This window comes from Camelus bactrianus, chromosome 1 (genome assembly GCF_048773025.1).
Source record: "Camelus bactrianus isolate YW-2024 breed Bactrian camel chromosome 1, ASM4877302v1, whole genome shotgun sequence".
Lineage (NCBI taxonomy): Eukaryota > Metazoa > Chordata > Mammalia > Artiodactyla > Camelidae > Camelus > Camelus bactrianus.
In genome coordinates, this window is record NC_133539.1 from 61,905,448 (window position 1) to 61,924,083 (window position 18,636).

The 18,636-nt window shown below is 36.1% G+C and overlaps 2 protein-coding genes and 1 non-coding gene across 7 annotated transcripts in view; 1 reads left to right on the forward strand and 2 right to left on the reverse strand.

The window, feature by feature from the left end:
• Positions 1 to 4,725, reverse strand: CEP19 (centrosomal protein 19). 5 transcript variants are annotated; one of them, XM_074365378.1, is made up of 4 exons: positions 4,337 to 4,725; positions 4,135 to 4,256; positions 2,142 to 2,282; positions 1 to 1,529 (listed from the first exon to the last, which is right to left on the reverse strand). In XM_074365378.1, the coding sequence occupies exons 2-4, from the start codon at positions 4,157 to 4,159 to the stop codon at positions 1,168 to 1,170; spliced, it is 528 nt and encodes a 175-aa protein (XP_074221479.1). In that variant the 5' UTR covers positions 4,160 to 4,256; positions 4,337 to 4,725; the 3' UTR covers positions 1 to 1,167. The 5 variants fall into 5 exon arrangements, with proteins under 5 accessions (XP_074221479.1, XP_045375801.1, XP_045375800.1 ...); XM_045519845.2 differs by lacking the exon at positions 4,135 to 4,256 and having other exon boundaries at positions 2,142 to 2,338; XM_045519844.2 differs by lacking the exon at positions 4,135 to 4,256 and having other exon boundaries at positions 2,142 to 2,341.
• Positions 4,300 to 18,636, forward strand: part of PIGX (phosphatidylinositol glycan anchor biosynthesis class X) — a 24,416-nt gene continuing 10,079 nt past the window's right edge. Inside the window, exons 1-4 of the mRNA XM_074370974.1 lie at positions 4,300 to 4,510; positions 4,671 to 4,847; positions 7,289 to 7,352; positions 14,463 to 14,604. Coding sequence (XP_074227075.1) covers positions 4,300 to 4,510; positions 4,671 to 4,847; positions 7,289 to 7,352; positions 14,463 to 14,604 — 594 coding nt within the window. The remainder of the gene's footprint in view (positions 4,511 to 4,670; positions 4,848 to 7,288; positions 7,353 to 14,462; positions 14,605 to 18,636) is intronic.
• Positions 11,185 to 11,257, reverse strand: TRNAA-CGC (transfer RNA alanine (anticodon CGC)). The gene has a single exon. It is a non-coding gene; the product is annotated as a tRNA-Ala (tRNA).

An 18,636-nucleotide genomic window follows, 5' to 3' on the forward strand; every position in this document is an offset into this window, starting at 1 on the left:
CACAGAAAACAAACTTTAATGAGGCTTCTGATGGTAAAGAGAGTAGGGATTGACAGGTAGAAAGAATGAATAGCTTTTACAGTTTTATTTAATGAGTATTAATTTCCTTGCAGGAAAAGAGGATTTCTAGCAATTAAATAATATTCTAATATGAAGAAAGATGTATCTGTACACACATAACCTTGTTTAATATAGATCTTCTCTTTGTAGATACCAATTCATGAATAGGCCTAAACTGATAGTACCTATTTCATTTATTACGGGTAGAGATTTCCCATTTTACAAACAAACCTTAGTTATAGGAAGAGGTTCAGGTTTTCAGAATGTCTTTAGTATACGTCTGCTGCTACTGGAGGGGCAGAATTCCCTTGCCATCCGTCAGGTGACACCCACTTGCAGCTGCAGGGCACTCTGCAGGAGTACTCTTCTACGCTAGATTTAAGTACAAACAGCGGGGAGGGAAATAGCTCAGTGGTAGAGCATGAGGTCCTAGGTTCAATCCCAGTACCTCCATTAAAAAAAAAAGCATATAAAGATGATGTATACGGGATAATCCCCTGGTAACTATATATGCCCTCTGTTCTTATCAAACTATAATTTGCTTATTTTTCCTCAAATAAAATTTTCTCATTCCTATCTCTTTACCAGTCTCCCCCACCATCACCACCACCACCTTTTTTTCTCCCAGTTTCTCTAATCTGGAATCCTATATAAGCTTCTATGCAAATATAACGTTTTCAAGGGTCAAAGTACTATCTTGCCCTTAAAGGACTTAGATTAAAGACTTAGGAAGATTAAAGTCTTCCCTGCCTATTCTACCCTACAGTAATCTAGGTAGGTTCTGACCTTTTTTAGTCTTTATCAAACATTTGGATCTAGTATTTTTGCTACCTAATACCACTAATTAGCTCTTCACAAACTTTTTTACCTTCCAATTAGATTGTAAGCTCCTTCAAGGCAGATTCCTATCTTCTGTTTTTCCTGTATTCCACACGCACCTACATAGTAGATGCTCTACATATCCTGGTTTTGAAAAGTAACATGGTCAACCCCAACATGACTCAACATAGTGTTCTTTACAGATTTTTCTAGAGCCAAAATATGTTCTTTGTATAAACATGGATTTTCTGCTACCCAATCTTTTTCTCTTTTTTTTAGTTTTTGGTATCAGAATTCGTCAGCTGACTCTGTGTCCCAGCCACAGGACTGCAGTTGTTCATCCTGTGGGAAATCAACTTCAATGTCATAAACAAAATTTGGATCATCCTTCTTCTTCTGATTTTTCTCAAAAAGTTCATCCATGATGCTCTTCCTTTTGGCAAGTTCCTTGTCATCTAGTTTGTTCAGGTCTTCCTCAGGATCAATGGTTGTTTCCCGCTGAATTTGTTCCATTGTTTCTGCCAAACTCTGCCCCAACAAGTAACCTCGTAAAAAACTGAATAACTTCTCTAGCTGCCTCAGGGATACTTGTTCCAGGTAGCCCTTGTGTCGCGGATTATTCTTTAGTTGTTCAGCAGCTCTGCCACAATCTAGGAGGGAGGAATAAAACTATCATACCACACACACCACCACAAACTACTGAGGCACCACAATTACTGAAAGCATTGCCAGCCATTAAAGTCAAGTAGCTATTTGGCTTTTGGGGAATGAATTATTTTGCAGAACTATTTCTTTATCTCAAGCTTTGAGTGCAGTGAGGGAAGGAGGGATATATTTTTTATTTCCTTAACTTAAAATTACTTTGAGGAGATGTTAAATGCTTTTAACTGGAGAAAAGGTATGAGAAGAAATAGTATTACAGCTTTAGATATTAGTATTGGTACTAAGAAAATATCAGGACTATAAATAAAAAACACATTTGGAGGGAGAGAAGAGAGTTAATATTATTTGAAAAATGTTATCTCATTTAATTCACACTGCAGTTCTGAAAGGTTGGGTTTATCAATTTACTTTTACAGATTAGGAAACTCATGCTCACTGAGTAATTTAGCCAAGATCATACACCTACCCTGACTGTCATGACTTGAACCTAGGCCTATTTAACTATGAAGGCCACGTCACTCCATTACCTGAGACTCTAATCGTTCTTATTAAGTGGCTCAGAGAATATTTAAGGTAGGAGGCAAGATAAAACAAGGTACCTGAAAACTTTGAAAAGTTTCGGACTGGCATGATGCGCTGGCGATTTTTCCCCTTCATTTCATTCTCATAGATTAAGATAATAGCCGGAGGCTGGAACCTAACTCCACATTTCTTGGCAGTGCACATCATTCTCACATACACTTCAGGGTAAATCAGAGGAAGTCTGATGAAAATGTGTTAGTCACACAATGACTTCCTGCTAAAGGGGAAAAAAAATTAAGTGTTGGATAAACCACATTCCCTCCTACTCTTCCTCCCCAGCAGATCTGGCTCTAGTCCAGTCTAGAGATGCATGTGCTGTCTGTCAAGCTCTGTATTTCAAGGGCTACCTTGAAAGTTCAATTTGGCCCTGGGTTATCCTTAGTCTGTAGAATCTCTGGTTCACTGAGGAGTGTAGGTTTGTTCACAAGTGAGCCTAGAAATGCAGTTCAGTTTGGATCTCTTAGTGTATTGTACTCTTAACTAAAGATTGTATATGAACCCCTGCGTCAGCCTAAGAATCAACTTACAGAATCTTTTTTATTCACCAATTAAATAAGTGTGTATAAGCTCCCTCTATGTCAAAGTACTAAGAGTTTTTTAACCTTATACATTATGTCCTGAGAGGTTCACCAGACATCTCCTTTGTACTTTCCCAATCATTTTACTCATTGAAATTTTTTGTAATTACTTATTTAATTAAAAAACTTACCTTCCCTTCTATTCTTTATGCTCCACAAGGTCAGGGAATATATTCATTGTTCACCACAATATGCCCAGCACAGTAACTGCACTGTAGCAGGCATTCCATTGTTTAAGTCAATGTATTAATATAAGACACAGTCCCTGTACATCCTCTAAGTATTGACAGTCTAGAATTCTGATCAAAAAGACAGACTCAACACAGAATCAGCCACTATATATACAAGGCAATAAAGCTTACATGGCTTTTATTCCAATTTATGTCTCATTACATGATGTTTTTCAGTTACAAGAAACAGCCATTTTGCAGGTTAATACTTTTTTACTCCCCCTTCGTTTCCCTGCTCTCAGTGCCAAAATACATTTAATTATAGGAACTGCTTTAGATGTGACTTATATTCCCGGGAAGATTTGCAAATGTCAAAGCACCTAGAGGTAAAGCAGCATAGGGATGATATCTTCATAAACACAGTTCTGTTACAGAATCACTATAAGAACATAGTTATTTAACACATGTTTATTGTAGAAAACTGGGGTGGGGTGGGGGAGGGGGAGAAGAAACATAAAATTATCACCCTTGATTCCTTCCAGTCTTTTCTCTAGTATGTTTCATCTTTTTAAACTATAGTATGTTTCTTGTATTATACATACTATTTCCTGCCTTTTAAATTTAACAACCTATGTAATTTTGTCATTAAATGTCTTTCTAAAAATGCAAATTTTTATGACTGCAAATGTTTTGTCCTGTGGATATACCACAATCTGTATTATCTACCCCTTACTGTTGAATGTGAGAATTTTTACTCTTAGGAAATGAATCATTTATTAAAAAATGCTTTTTCAAATTATTGTGCTCTGCCTCTGATCTGATGCAATGACCCCACCCCAGCCCTTCTTTGTTCTTTTCCCTCTTTTTTTTTTTTTAAACAAATATCCTTGCAGTTCACCTCATTAAAATTTGTTAACACAGTTCTTAACTGCATGCTTATACTGCTATTTTCAGTTTCAGGTAGTATCTTCTGACATTTTTCCTCTTTAGGACATCCGTCCTAGAGCCCTCTGTTCTGCTCTAATTTGCATTTAATACTCTCTAAGTTTGCTTACAGATTCAATTCATAAAGACTGAGGACACATTTACCTAGCTCTTCTTCCTACACATTTAAATTTTTCTCCGCAGGGATCAGTGACCAGCGAAATCTTGCCAAGCATCCCCACAGCACCTAAAAGTGTACGGATTTGATCATCAGGTAGACGATCCTTTCCCTACTTAAGTCAGGACACGGCTGACTAGATGGGGCTGTGGTTTCTTACCCATAGAGAAGTACAGAAAGAGCATCTTCTGCAGGCCAATGTCTAAAGCTTCCGTGAGGCGGCTGTTTCCAGCAGTGCACAGAGGAACACAACTTGACTTTGAGGCCGGGCAGAGCCTGGCGCTGCATAAAGAGGCGACAGCTACAGGCCCGCAGACGTGACTGAATGAATTCCCCGGTAGGAGGCCCGCATTGGCAAATACCTGGAAGTGGAGGTGGACACTGGGAGTTCAGCCAGCCGTATCCCAGGACAGCTTACGGAGCTCAGGGTCAGGCTGGGGGCCCAGGGACCCGTCCCCAGGGACCCGTCCCCAGAGTAACAGCCCCTGCATACGCCACGCGCTTGCGCACTCCTCGCCCCGCCCCCGACCGGGCCGGTGAGGGGCTAGGCGCTGCGGCGAAGGGGTGGGACTGTTTCCCGCGACGCCGGAACCTTTGGGGGCCGGGACTGTGGGGAGCCGGGAACGGCAGGACCGCAGGCATGCGCACAGCCATTCTTCCGTCCCGGTCGCTAACTCCGTGACAGTGCTCTCTAAGAGCGGTGTGAGGCGTGTGCAGGTTCCTCCGACCGCATTTTGTCCCCGCGCGCTCTTCTCGGGCGCGCGTTCTCTGGCGTCCTGGCTGCCCGGGCCGTGGCTTGGCTGCTCCTCTGGGGGGCAGCTGGGCTTGCCTGCTTACCAGTTACAGCCTTTGACACCTCCGGGACCCACGCCGGTAAAGGGAGGGGCGGGGCTTCGGCGGTGGGGGCGGGGTTTAGAGTCGAGGGGCTGGGGAGCAGGTCCCGGGTCCTCCCCGTCCTGCGTTTTGCGAAGGTACTTCACAGTACCTTGGCGCGCGACTCTAAACCTGTAAGGTGAGCTAGAGGAGGTTAAACACAAAGGCCACAAGCCTCCGGCCCCCATTCCCCCAGCCTTCGCAGCTTTGTGGCCGCTCCTGGTTATCTGGGGAGTCGGGCTTTGTCGTTCTGAGGCGAGACTGGCCGCACTATTACTAAAATATTGCAAAGGAAATACAGCAGTGAAGCGTTTTGGGATGCTCTTAAGATGCATGAAACTTCGGACTACCAAGGAGCTAACAAAGCCTAAGCACCCTGTGAGAACCCTAATCTAGAATACAGCGACTTTGTGGGAGTGGGAAGAGGAAGACGACTGGTTTTATTTACAAACATTTTTGATAATAGACTAGATTCGGCTGTGGTTTCTTTATGACTGTGGGCTGGGCAAGTGAGTTGATTCATTTCTTTGGGCCAGAGTCCGTGGGCTGGAGTTCTGTGCTAGATGCTGTGGATCCAACCCTCGTTGAGCTTGCAGTGTAGTAGGACAGAGGGATACGTCAGTAGTAATTAGAACAAAGTGATAATGTTTGAGAGGGAAAGGAAGGCCAGTACAAACCAGGTGAGTTTCTCCATCTGTAAAACGAGGATATTAGATTACTATCAGTGCAGTTCTGCTTTTGTGTGTTTACATATTAGCTTCTCAAATTTATTTGAGGAAAGGATTATTAGGCCAAGAAGAATTTTAAAATAGACTAATTGTTATCTGAAGAGTTCTCCAGCCCTGGCATTTTACGATTAAAAAGGGGCCAATTTCCAGAGCCATTTCAGGCCACAGTAACCAAGTAAAGTAATATTTAAGAGGAAAAATCTCGGTGAATTCAGATACAACAAATTCGTTTTAAAAATGGTACTTTTGCTTTAAAAACCATAATAATCTAGTATTTGCTATACTGTTTGTAAATTAGCCTTTCTACCATCTCAAGATGAATGGGATTTACTGTTCTCTGGTGTATATCTCAATAGAATTTAAGCCTATTAATCTGGCCTTTTTTCTAATTTAATTTATTGGTAGACATAAACCCTTACTCCCTACCTCCATTAGAATTAAACATTGAAGAAACATCTGGATTTATACAAGACATATTCTATAAGTTATTTGGGAAAAGATGACATAGGCTTTTCCAAAGCAATTAAGGATTTCTTTAAATAGCTGGGAGAGTGGAAATACCTTAGGCTTTAAAAGTTAGGCAAATCTTGCTTCTAATAACTTACTTAGTTGTATGACCTAGACAGTAACTGTTTATAAGTCAGAGTTTCCTTCTGTGTACAAATGGCATTAATTGTGTTTGTCTATTTTGATGGTTGTGAAAGTTAAAATATATGTGAAAGCCCCAAGTAGAGGATCTGTCATATAGATATTATTAACAAATGTTATTTTTTCCATACTTTTTTCCTTCCTTCCCTTGTATTTTTCAGATGTTTCCATCAACACTCATATTTTTTTTTAATCTCCTCCGGATTACGTCTAATGGACTTAACAACATAAGGCAGTATATGGTTTTCTGTGTGTTTGTTTTAATATTCTTCCCACACATTTTCAGTCTTTGAAATGAAGTAAAATTCCATTGCAAGGTGCCTGGACAGAGTTGGTGATCATTAGGAGCTGAATTTTTAACTTTAGAAGGCAAACATCAAGTAATAGTTTTAATGTCTGAATTCTGCATGAAGTCAGTATAGTCAGATTTCTGGTTATTCTAAGTTTATAAAGGAACCCTTTGAACGTTTGAAAAGCCTCCAGTTCTTGTTTTTTCTTTAAACTCTCCCAGCGTCTCCACAAGGTATAAATGTACCATCTTTTCAGTTTTCTATGTGTGGATGGTAGAATATAGAAGTTGCCAGTTTGTATCTGATACTCAGTTTCAGTGAGCTAGGATTAAAACAGATTTCCTGGCTCTTTGGCCATTCTGGTTTTCTTTGTGTCCTAGGATCACCTGAATAAAGTAATATAAATAACCATTTATATAGAGTGCTTGCTCTGTGGTATGCCCTCTTCTAAGTGCTTCTACATATATTAAATTCTCATGACAACTAGCAGAGAGATAAACTATCTTGCCCAAAGTCACACAGCTGTTAAGTGACAGACTGGGATTTGAAACTAGCCGATCTAACTCCAAAGTCAGTGTTTTTAACCCTAATGCTCTTCTAGGAGTAGATTTATGTGTAGCTCAAATTGCTTAACTTTTAAAAGTTTTTGTTTTGTTTTTGGGTTGGTTAGATTTTCCAGGTAAATAAAGCCTTTTCAAACAATTATTTTATAATTATTTAAATATTCTTTCATTGAATACTTATTTTATTTAAAAAAATCTTTTGCTTGTTATAGGCATAAGGGCCACTTGTTCTGAAATTATTTTGAGGCAAGAAGTTTTGAAAGATGGTTTCCACAGGTAAGTTTCCCATTGACTTATGCTTAAATCAGACTACTGTTTAATATAATTTAGAGCAAAAAAATAGAGCAACTGTTGAGCTGAAAAATGGATAAACTGAAAAAGTCACTTGTTTTCTTAAAGTTATAAGTGACAGATGTGTGGTTCATAGTTTGAAATACTGATTAAAATAACAGTGGAGAAAAGAAGGAGAAAACCAACATTTATTATTTATTATGCATATTTACTATGCATATATTTACATAGCTAGGGGCTATATATACAGCATTCCATTTAATCTTCACAATGGTTGTGAGATAGATGATACTTTTCTTGTATTTCCGATGAAGGAACTAGTGTTCAGAGAATTTAAATAATTTGGTATAGGGTAGGGTGGTAGAGCTCTGAATCAAATTTAGGACTATCATATCCCAAAGCCACACTCTCAAGTACTGAGATATTATACCACCCAAACTCACTATTTCTGATTTACAGGACTTGGTTCCAAAGACCAAGCTGTTTCCAAAATAGAAATTATCCTCAAAAATGAATATTTGCCAGTATTGAAGGTATTAAAAAGACTGATAAAAAGTTGTGTTAACTGTTCTATAAGAAGTTCCCAAACTTTAAAGCTTCTCAAGGTGATGACTTTGAAATTATTCTCAGATGTTTGATTTATGAGTTCTAATACATTTATTTTTTAAATCCTTTCATTTTATAAGTCACCTTAAACTAAAATAACTCACTTTCCTTCCTCTTCAAGGTTAGCCTATGTGTGAATGGCTAGGAGGTATTGTAGAAAGAACTTTGGGTTTTTTTTGTTTGTTTTTAATTTAGATCAATTTGGGCTCAAAGTGTAGCTCTATTATTTAGTATCTGTGTGGCCTTAGTCAAGTTACTTAAGTCTTTGCTACCCTTACTGGTACAATTAAACCATGATTGTATTTCTTTATTAGGGTTGTGAGGATTAAATTGGAGAATATAAGGAAAGCTCCTTAATGTAGTGCTTGTCACACAGTACATACCCAGGAAATGTTAGCTATTATTAATAATGAGATAGGTGATCAATCTGCGCAGTGCAGTTTCAAAGAGGAGATGTGACTGTAAAGTAATAAAACTGATTTGGGGAGGGAAGGCACTTCTGAAGGGAGTTTTTGACAGAGTTCCAGACACATTTTAAGCAATATCAGGGTAATTATGCCAGTTATGTAGCTTCTCTCTTTAACGTTAATTGGAATGTATTTTTAAGAGGAATGGGAGATAACTGATTCCAATAAAGAAGAAAGAAGTGCCCAAAGAGGCTTTTGTGACAACAAAAGTGGCTCAAAACTTGTCCAATTGCAAGTACTGAGGATAAAAAGCAGGACATAAAACCAAAAATGAAGAGTTGCAGAATCCACAAGAATAGCTTCACAAACTAGAAATGTCAGAGTTACTTGAGACCTTCAGAAAATGCCAACAGTAATTTTTTTTTTCAGGCTTCCTAGTTATATTTGGAGCAGGTGTAGTCTTGCTGAGAGGGTGGATGAGAAAATACTAGCATATTATAGAATGTAGAATTTGTTAGCTCCTCTTATTTCTATCTTCTTAGTCAAGAATTACTTCCACTCTCGAAAGGGCCAAGCAGTTGCGGGTAGTAGGAAACTGTGAAGTGCAGGAAAGGTAAGGGAATTGTACTAAAGGGCCTTAGTACTGTAAATGAGTTTAGAGTCTCCCCTCTCTGATGAACTATATCTCACTGCAGTAGGAGAACTTGCTTAAACGATTGCTGAACTTTTGTTGGTAATCTTTGGATAATCTGGAAGCTAGTTAGTTGATGTCGATTTTGGGCAAAATTCTGGACCGATTATTAAAAGGGTGCTTGTGAACACAGAAAAGGAATTGTTGGCCTCTAGGAATTAGCATGAATTTATTACAAGCTTATTTCTTTTATAGAGCTACTAGATAAATGAAGCAGAGAAATGCTATAGCTTTAGTATATCGGATTTTCTGCAAGACTTTTGATAAAATTTTATGTCATGTTTGTGAACAAGATGAATAATGTGAACTGGAGGGTAATACAGGTGAATAACTTCAGAAAGATGAACAAATACATCCAACATGTTCTGATTAATTGATTGTCATCTCCAAGAGATGTCCTGTCTTTTTAGAAGGGTCTCTGTCTCTGTGTTTTTTCTGATGATAAAATATTGCATGTTCATAAATACTTAGATAGTACCCAGAAGAAAAAAGATGATTGATATATTCCACTTTTGTAGAGGCAGAATGAAATGGTAGCTAAGAATTTGGGTTTTAGAGTAAAACTACAGAGTTTGAATCTTGGCTCTTGGATGATTTATTTAGTCTCTTTGTGCTTTCCTTTCCTTTCTTTTTTCTTTTTTGAAAAAGGGAAAATATTTTTGTTTACTCATATGTGTATAGAGAACTTTTGGATTTAATTGATTTCCTTATTGTGTGATTAGCTTTTACATTACTAGAAATGATATTTGGGGGCAAAAATAGACTAGAACAATGCTACAGATATATTCAAAATTCTTTCAATGAATGCAAATTATTAGGAAAATGAAATGCTATATGTAAAATTACATCAGACTACTTTAAAGAATAAAAGCTAATATATATAGATAGATAGCTGCTCTTGATATTTAATTCTTGAAATTTCTGCTGTGTTCCTGGAGCAATGAGTTCATATAAATTTATTGATTATCTGTAAACAAAAAACTATCATACGTTTATGTAAAGGCTGAAAGTGTTTCCCCATACTTTTTGAGTTGGAGGTGACAATTTTTCTATGAAGAGGGTGACATGGATATTTTAACCCCAGTGCTTTGTTTTCTTACAGGTAAAAATAGGAAGTATAATAGTACTATTTCATAGTGTTTTTTTAATCAGCTTCATTGAGTTTGGCAATTATATACACCCATGTAACCACTACCCCAATCAAAATATAGAACATTTCCATCATCTCCAAAAATACTCATACGCTAGTTGCAGTTATTCTCCTTATCCATACCCACACTCAGCCAACCAATAATCTACTTTCTATCATTCAATAGATTTTCTAGAATTTTATATAAATGAAATCGCATGGTATGTACTTCTTGATATCTGGCTCCTTTCATTCAGCATTATATCAATAAGATTCAACCATGTTTTGTGTGGCGTTAATTTGTTCTTTTTGTTGCAGAGTATTGAAATTTGTTTATTCATTCATGTATCTAAGGCATTGGAGTCATTTCTAGGTTGGGGTTGTGATAAGTAAAACTGTAATGAACATTTGTGTACAAGTCTTTGTGTGGACATATTTTCATTAATTTTGGGTAAATATCGATAGACAGAATTTCTGGATATATGGTAGATAAATGCTGAATTTTTTAAGAAACTGCCAGACTCTTTTCCAAAGCATTCATACTGTTTCACATTCAGCATCAACATCTCATACACCAAAAATGTATGAGAGTTCTATTTCTGTCACATCCTTACCAACACATGGTATGGTTAGTCTTCTTAATTTTAGACATTCTGGTGGAGATGTAGTGGTATCTCGTAGTTTTAATTTGTATTTCCCTGATGACCGATGACATCGAGCATCTTTTCATGTGCTTATGGGCTGCTGGTGTATCTTCCTTTGTGAAGTGTCTTAGTGTTTTGTCCATTTTTAAACTGGGTTGTTTGTCATTTTATTATTGCGTTTTAAGAATTCTAATTTTGATGGAGTATAGTTTATCAATTTTTTTTTGTTTGTAGTTCATGGGTTTTGTGTCCTGTGAAAGAAATCCTTGCCTATTCCAGGATAGTGGAAATTTTCTTTTAGAAGTGTTATATGGGATATGATCCTTTTTTTTTTTTTGTATGGAGGTACTGGGGATTGAACTCAGGAGCTTGTGCATGCGAAGCACATGCTCTGCCACTGAGCCATACCCACCCCCTACCCTGTGTATGGTCCATTTTGAATTAATTTTTGTGTATACTGTTAGGTAAGGGTTAAGGTTAATTTTCCATAAGGATAGCCAGTTGATCCAGCATCATTTGGTGAAAAGTCTGTTCTTTCCTCATCAAATTACTTCTACACCTTTGTTAAAAATTTGATTACCTTGTATGTGAACATCTGTTTGTATATTGTATTCAGACTGTGGCCCATGGGCCAAATCCTGCTCATTTTGTATTGCCCTTGAGCTAAAGATGATTTTTACAATTTTAAAGGTTGTTTTAAAAAAAAAGCAAAGAAAAATATTCAACAGAAACTTTATGTGGCTCACAAAGCCTCAATTATTTTACTATTAGGGCCTTCACAGAAAAAGTTTGCCAACCCCTGATCTGTATGTCCATCCATATGTCAGTAATGTACTCTTTTGATAACCGTAACTTGATATTACATCTTCAAATCACAGTCCTTCACCTTTTTTTTTTTCAAAGTTGTTTTGGTTATTCTAGATGTTTTGCATTTTCATATAACTTTTACAATCAGCTTGTAGATTTTTTCAAAAAAGCTTCAGGAAATTTTGATTGGGATTCTATTAAAGAACTTCAGAGGCAAGTTCTTTGACTCAGATTTTCGTTCTTGCAAAGGACTCCTCATTTGTGGTATCATATGCAACTAATGGCTGCCTGTACTCCTCTGTAGTACATTGCTGCTAAGATACCGTTCTTGACCAGCTGTATCACATATCCCAAATTTCACATGGCTTTAAAAAACAGCCCCAGTGGTACTCTCATGAAATTGGCTCCTCACAAAGAGAAACACTAGGTTTCATTTGCTAATAGCAGGCTCTCCCAGAAGTATTAGTTTGAACTGGCATATTTTATTTCCAGTGTTTGGCCGTTTGGATCTTGTTACTCGTTGATTAGCCATGTTCAAATTTGAAAGAAGTCCTTAATTTTAGTCTCTTAGATGAATTTCAAGGATGCAAGGGGTCAATTTTTCTCTTTCTGGAGGTGAGGAAACCTGAGACCACACATGGAAGGCTGTGAGGCTGAATCTTTCTGGCAGCAGATCCCAGGCATAGTCTGAAGAACAAGGCAGTCTGAGGCTGTGGCTTTGGTGGAGGCAGTCTCCTCCTCCTGTTGATTTCCAATTTAATTTCATGTGGTTGGAGACCATATTCTGCATGATTTCAGTTCTTTTAAACTTCTAGAGACTTCTTTTATTGCCCACCATATAGTTTTTCTTATGTACTTAAAAATGTGCTTTTGTTTGGTAGAATGTTCTATAATTCTCAGATCAAGTAAATTGAAGGTTGTTCATGCCTTCTATATCTTTCCTGATTTTCTATTTGTTCTATCCATTACTGAGAAAAGAGGATCAAAATCTTTTGTTGTAATTGTGGATTTGTCTGTTTATCCTTGTAGTTCTACCAGTTTTTGCTATTAAGTAAACTAAATGAACACTTTGAAGCTGCTTTTCAGGGCATATAGTACATTTAGAATTGCTAAATTTTCCTGATGAATTGATCCATTTATTTTTGTGTAATGTCCTTCTTTATCCCTGACAATGCTCCTTGTCCTGAAGTCTACTTTTTAAATCGTAGTATAGCCACTCCATATTTATTGTTATTAATATTTGCATATATTTTCTATCCTTTTACTTTTAACTTATCTGTGTGTTTATATTTAATGTGTTTCTTGTAGACAGCATGTAGTTAAGCGTTGCTATTTTATCCATTTTGTCAGTCCCTATATTCTATTTGGAGTCATTAGACCATTTACTTTTAATGTAAATATTGACTTGATTGGTTTGTTTTAAGTCTATCCATCTTGCTACTTTTTTTTCTGTATTTTTTTCTATTTGTTCCGTGGAATCTTTTCTCTCTTTTCTTGCCTTGCTTTGGACAAATGGAGTATTTTTTAAGCACTTCCATTTTATCTCCATTTTTGGCTTATTAACTATACTTCTCTCTCTCTTTTTAATTGGTTACTTTTAGAGTTTGCAATTTTAACTTATCACAGTCTACCTTCATATAATATTATTCCAACCATGAATAATGTATGACTCTTATATCAGAATAGTTCATTTACTTCTCCTCCTTTTTATGCTATTCTTACCATACATTTATTAACTATGTATTTTTTACTTATGTTTAAAACCTCACCATATATTTTTTATTTTTGCTTTGAACAGTCATTTTTTTTGCATTGTTTACTTTAATTATGGTAAAATATCCATAACGTAAAATTTGCCATCTTAACCATTTTTAACTGTATACTTCAGTGGCATTAAGGACATTCACATTGTTGTGTTACCATGACCACCATCCACCCACAGAACTCTCTTCATCTTGCAAAACTGAAACACTGTACCTTTTAAACAATAACTCCTCACTCATCCCTTCCCCCAGTCCCTGGCAACCACCATTCTACTTTCTATCTCTTTGGGAATCTCCACTGAACACTGGTCTGTAGGCTTTGGTTGGTTGGAATGCAGATGTCTCCCAACCCTATGTAAAATTTCAGAATTTCTCATCTTTCAGTTCCCAGGTCATTCTTTGTCCAGTATTGTGGAGTTACACCTTACTCATACTTATCTTAGTATTCAACAAAAACTTAAGGGGACTCCAATTCAGACCTCTAGAACTCTTTCTACAAAGTTCTCTCCTCTCTGGAACTTAGTGCTGTGATTTCTAGCTGCTTAAGCCTCCCTTATCTTCTATCTCTATTTTCTCACTTAAGCAAAACCACTGTGCTTTGGACTGCCTTCCCTGCACTTGGTCCAAAATGGGCCTTCAGATAGAAAGCTGGGACAATTATACATTTAGGTTTATAATCTACTTCAAATTAATATTTGTATATACTATGATGTAGAGGTCAAAGTTTAATTTTTTCTATATAGATATACAGTTGTTTGAGTACTATTTGCTGAAAAGATGACCCTTTCCCCCATCAAATTATATTGGCACCTTTCTTTTAAAAAAGTGTGTGCCCATTTCTGGACTCTATTCCTTTCCACTGATCTTTGTTTTCACACTAATACTATTATGAAAGAGCTAATGAGTGATGTGATATAAATATTTTTTATAATCTAATTTTGAAAAGCTAATTTGAAATGTAGTATTTCTACTAATTTGAATGTAATGTTATACTATCTCATTTAACAATTGAATGAAGAGATTTACTTTAAGCATACTTGTTTTGCAGAGAACTGTTAATAAAAGTGAAATTTGGAGAGAGCATTGAGGACTTACAGACTTGCCGACTCTTACTTAGACAGTACATCCCGACAGGACTTTTTGTGGATCCTTATGAGTTGGCTTCATTACAAGAGAGAAACATAACAGAGGTACAACTGTTAGAGGATGTTTTTGAGAGAGAAGTTATCTTAGGAATGCTATAATTTGGATTAAGACAAAATAGTAGATAAGATAACATTGTAGTATTTTTTATTCATTTTTGTTTAAGTGTGTAAAAGTAATTATTCTTAGATAGGATGGGACTATTCTTTAAAAAGTAAGTGACACTTGTCATACTTGTCAGTAATAAGCCAACTAAACTGAATTAGTTAAAGCTTGTCTTTGAGAAGATTAATGATTAATACTGCTTCAACAGAAACTTTGTTAAATTGATGTATAACCCAACATGTGTATCACTTGGGTATGGGAGGAAATGAAATGAATATTGGATATCTATATACCAGATATCTTCATATTTTTTAAAGGAAACAAGGTGAAATTAAGCATTCTAAGAAAGATTATGTCCCACACCCTTTACATAAATTAATCTTTATAACAACCTTGGAAGTATTCCATTTTGTAGATAAAGATACAGGCACAAAGAATCTAAATAGTTTATCTAAGAACTTACAGGTAAATAGAAGAGCCAAGAAATGAATGAAGGATTGTCTAATTGCAAAGTTGTTGTTCTTTCTGGAAATGAATCATGCTTCTTAGTTAGTTTCTCTAACTTTGATAAGAATCATCTGGGAACACTTTTTGTACAGATCATTGTCTTCTTGAGAGAGCTTAACTCAGCAGGTCATATTGGACCCAAAAATCTGTTAATGACTCAGTGATTCCTATAAAGAAATTTTGGGAAACATGGTCTTAGTTCATAATTCTATATATGAATTTTAAAAAGGCAAAATGGATACACTTGGAGTCCATGATGGCAGTTTATTTCTAATTGTGGTTTAGGCCAGTTTCTTCACCTGTTTTATTTGTTCACATTTCGTTTTGACTAGGTAATTACATTCTCATGGTTGAAAATTCAGGAGGTATAAAAAGGTATACAATGATAAGCTTTCACCTATTTTAACTCCCAGTCACCAAGTTTCTTTCTGTGTTTTGTTTTTTTGTGTGTACATATGACAGTTTAGATACATATGTTCACATATATAGAGTTTAGATACGTTTACACATGTGGGAAGATGCCATTGCTTTTTTTTCTCATTTGTTTCTTTTTTTCACTGAGCCATGAATTCAGAATGAGGGTTTTTAATTTTTAAATAATATGTTTCAAATTTGGCTTGTAGTGACATGGATTAGAAACATACTTAAACCTACTTAATAAAATTGCTTACCATGTTTTAATAAAATTGAATTTTTTTGCATTATGAGTACCCAAAAAGAGGTCATATACTCACACCTTTGACTGGGATGAGGTAAGGATATATGCAGGTAGATTGTAACAAAAAAATAGAGTGGGTAAAGGGTATGACTATAGATTGATTGACAAGTTTATCTTGATTTTCTGCTTCCTAATTGTCTAATCCCTAATTATAATCTCTGAAGTACATTTACTCTTTCATTTTGGAAGTTTCTAGAAAAGTAGGTGTCTCATTTGTATAACTGGAAGTTGATTGCTTAATGTACTAGATGTTATTTCCTTCTGCCTACCTGAATTGACACTGTGGCCCAGTTCTTTCTGAGGAGAAGTGATATTCTATGGTGAGTTTAACTAGATAGAAGGGAATTTATACATAGGGAATGATTATTGGTTATGTATTTAGATTGATATCTTGACTATGTTAGATGAGATAAAATTTTTGGCTGTAGTACATATGGGTCCAAATTAAGTGGGGAGTAAGGCAGCAAAATATTTTGTAGGGAATTCGTGTTGGCTTGTGAGCAATTTGAAAATAAAAACAAGTCTTAAATAGGTTCAACATGGCACCTCAAATGAACTTCATTTCATTTTTAGGTAGGACGGATAAATTTAATCAAAATATCTCACATTCTTTGGAAACAGCATAATGTTAGGTTGAAACATATGAAATTGCTGTTTTGTAGGTCAGAATGGAAATGTGTTTGAAATCATAAGTTTCACTCAATTAAAATGTGTAGTCTAAGGATTTCTACTTTGGTCAAGTTGGAGAACAGGGACCAGATTTACTTTCCCACTTAAAACAACCAAGAAATAGACAAAATATATTAATAATGGAAAAAATAAGTGAATATCAGGCAGCGAAGGCAGTGATATCTGAGACGTGGGAAATAGATAAGGTGAACCTTTTGATTGTCCCAGCTTACTGCATGAGAGAGTTTTCAGGCTGTAATGCAGGAAGAGGGAACCTAAGCAGAGCCAGGTGGATTTCATGAGTTGAGGAGATGAAAGTGAGATTTTGGGAGGACCATGGTCTCTAGAATTCATGAGACAGTGTACCAGAGCGGGGAGAACTGCACAGAGAGAAACTTCAGAGATCCATGCAAGATTCTTCTTAAGCATGTAGTTAAGTATTGATTAATGCATGCATGTGAGCAAAGTGCTTGATGCTAGGAAAAGAACCATATGAAAAAATTAGAGGTGACAGTATCTCACACAGGCCCAGTAGTAGTGCCTGTTCCCACCAGCCAGACTAGGAAATCCGTGTAATTCACTGGGAATTGGATAGAGTCAACAGAAGAACTTTTACTCAGTAGTGGGGAATACTCAGTCCTAGACTGAACATTGCTTCAGTCCTACTTAACACATTTTAAAACCAAGAACTTCCAAAAATCAGACTGTTTGCAAGTACCTTTACTGCATTCCAAACAAAGCTCAAGAATATTTATAGGAATACAGAAATATCTAGCACCCAACAAGATGAAAATCACAATGTCTTGACTGTAATAAAAAATTAACAGGTATGCAAGGATGTGGGAAAATATAACCTGTAATGAGGAGATAAATGGACCAATCAAAACTAATCCAGACTGACCCAGATACCAAAATAAACAGGCTAAGAAAACAGTATGACTGTATTCCATATGTTCAAAAAGTTAAGTACAGAAATAGAAGATATGTAAAAGAACAATTGAACTTTTAAAGTTTAAGATACGAAGTGTGAGGTAGAAAATATTCTGGATGAAACTCGTGGCAGATAAACGCAGAAGAAAAGATCAATGAACTTGAAATCATAGCAACAGAAACTACCAAAAATGTAAAATAGATAAGATAAAAAAAGAAATGTAAGAAGTGAGTGGAGCATTAATGAGTTGTGGGACAACTTCAATTGGCCTACCATATGTATAACTGGGCTATTTCTAAGAGATAGGTGCACCCCCATGTTCATCACAGCATTATTAACAATAGCCAGGGTATGGAAACAACCTAAGTGTCCATTGATGGATGAGTAGACAAGAAAACAGAGCAGCACCATCTTTAAAGTATTGAAAGAAAAAAACCCAGAATTTAGAATTCCGTATCCAGTGAAAATACCTTTCAAAGTGAAGGTGAAATAAAAGACTTTTTCAGACATACAGGCTGAAAGAATTCATCACCATCAGACCTTCAATATAAGAAATGTTAAAAGAGGCCCTTCAGGCAGAAAGAAAATGATAATATCTCTCAATATTTGATATAAAAAGTAGACAAAATTGGTATGGATATGGAAGATTTGAACAAAACTATCATCCAACTTGACCTAATTGGCATTTATAGAACACTCCATCCAACAACAGCAGAATACACATTCTTTTACGGTGTAAATGGAACATTTACAAAAATAGATCATTCTAGGCCATAAAACAAGCCTCAATAAATTTAGAAGAATTCATGTCTTACAAAGAATATTCTCACACTACAAAGGAATTGTATTAGAAATCAAAAACAAAAAGATCTCTAGAAAAGCAATTAAATTAGAATTTAAGTTAAAAATCAAGGACAGAAAGATCTCCAGAAAAGCGTCAAACATTTGGGAACTAATTTACATACTTCTAAGTAATCCATGGATCAAAAAAGAAATAAAAAAGGAAATAAAGTATTTCAAACTGACTAAAAATGAAAACACAATATATCAAAATCGGGTACTGCTAAGGCTGTGTTTAGGGGGAAATTTGTAGTTCTAAAATGCATGTTTTAGAAACAAGAAAAGTCTCAATCAGTATTCTCAGCTAAG

Coding starts and splice junctions, on each gene's coding strand:
- CEP19 (XM_074365378.1), bottom strand. CDS start 4,159: ATGCTCTTTCTGTACTTCTCTATGG. Junction 2,283..4,134: donor CTTTCTGTACTTCTCTATGG/GTAAGAAACCAC, acceptor TTTACCCTGAAG/TGTATGTGAGAATGATGTGC. Junction 1,530..2,141: donor AAACTTTTCAAAGTTTTCAG/GTACCTTGTTTT, acceptor CCTCCCTCCTAG/ATTGTGGCAGAGCTGCTGAA.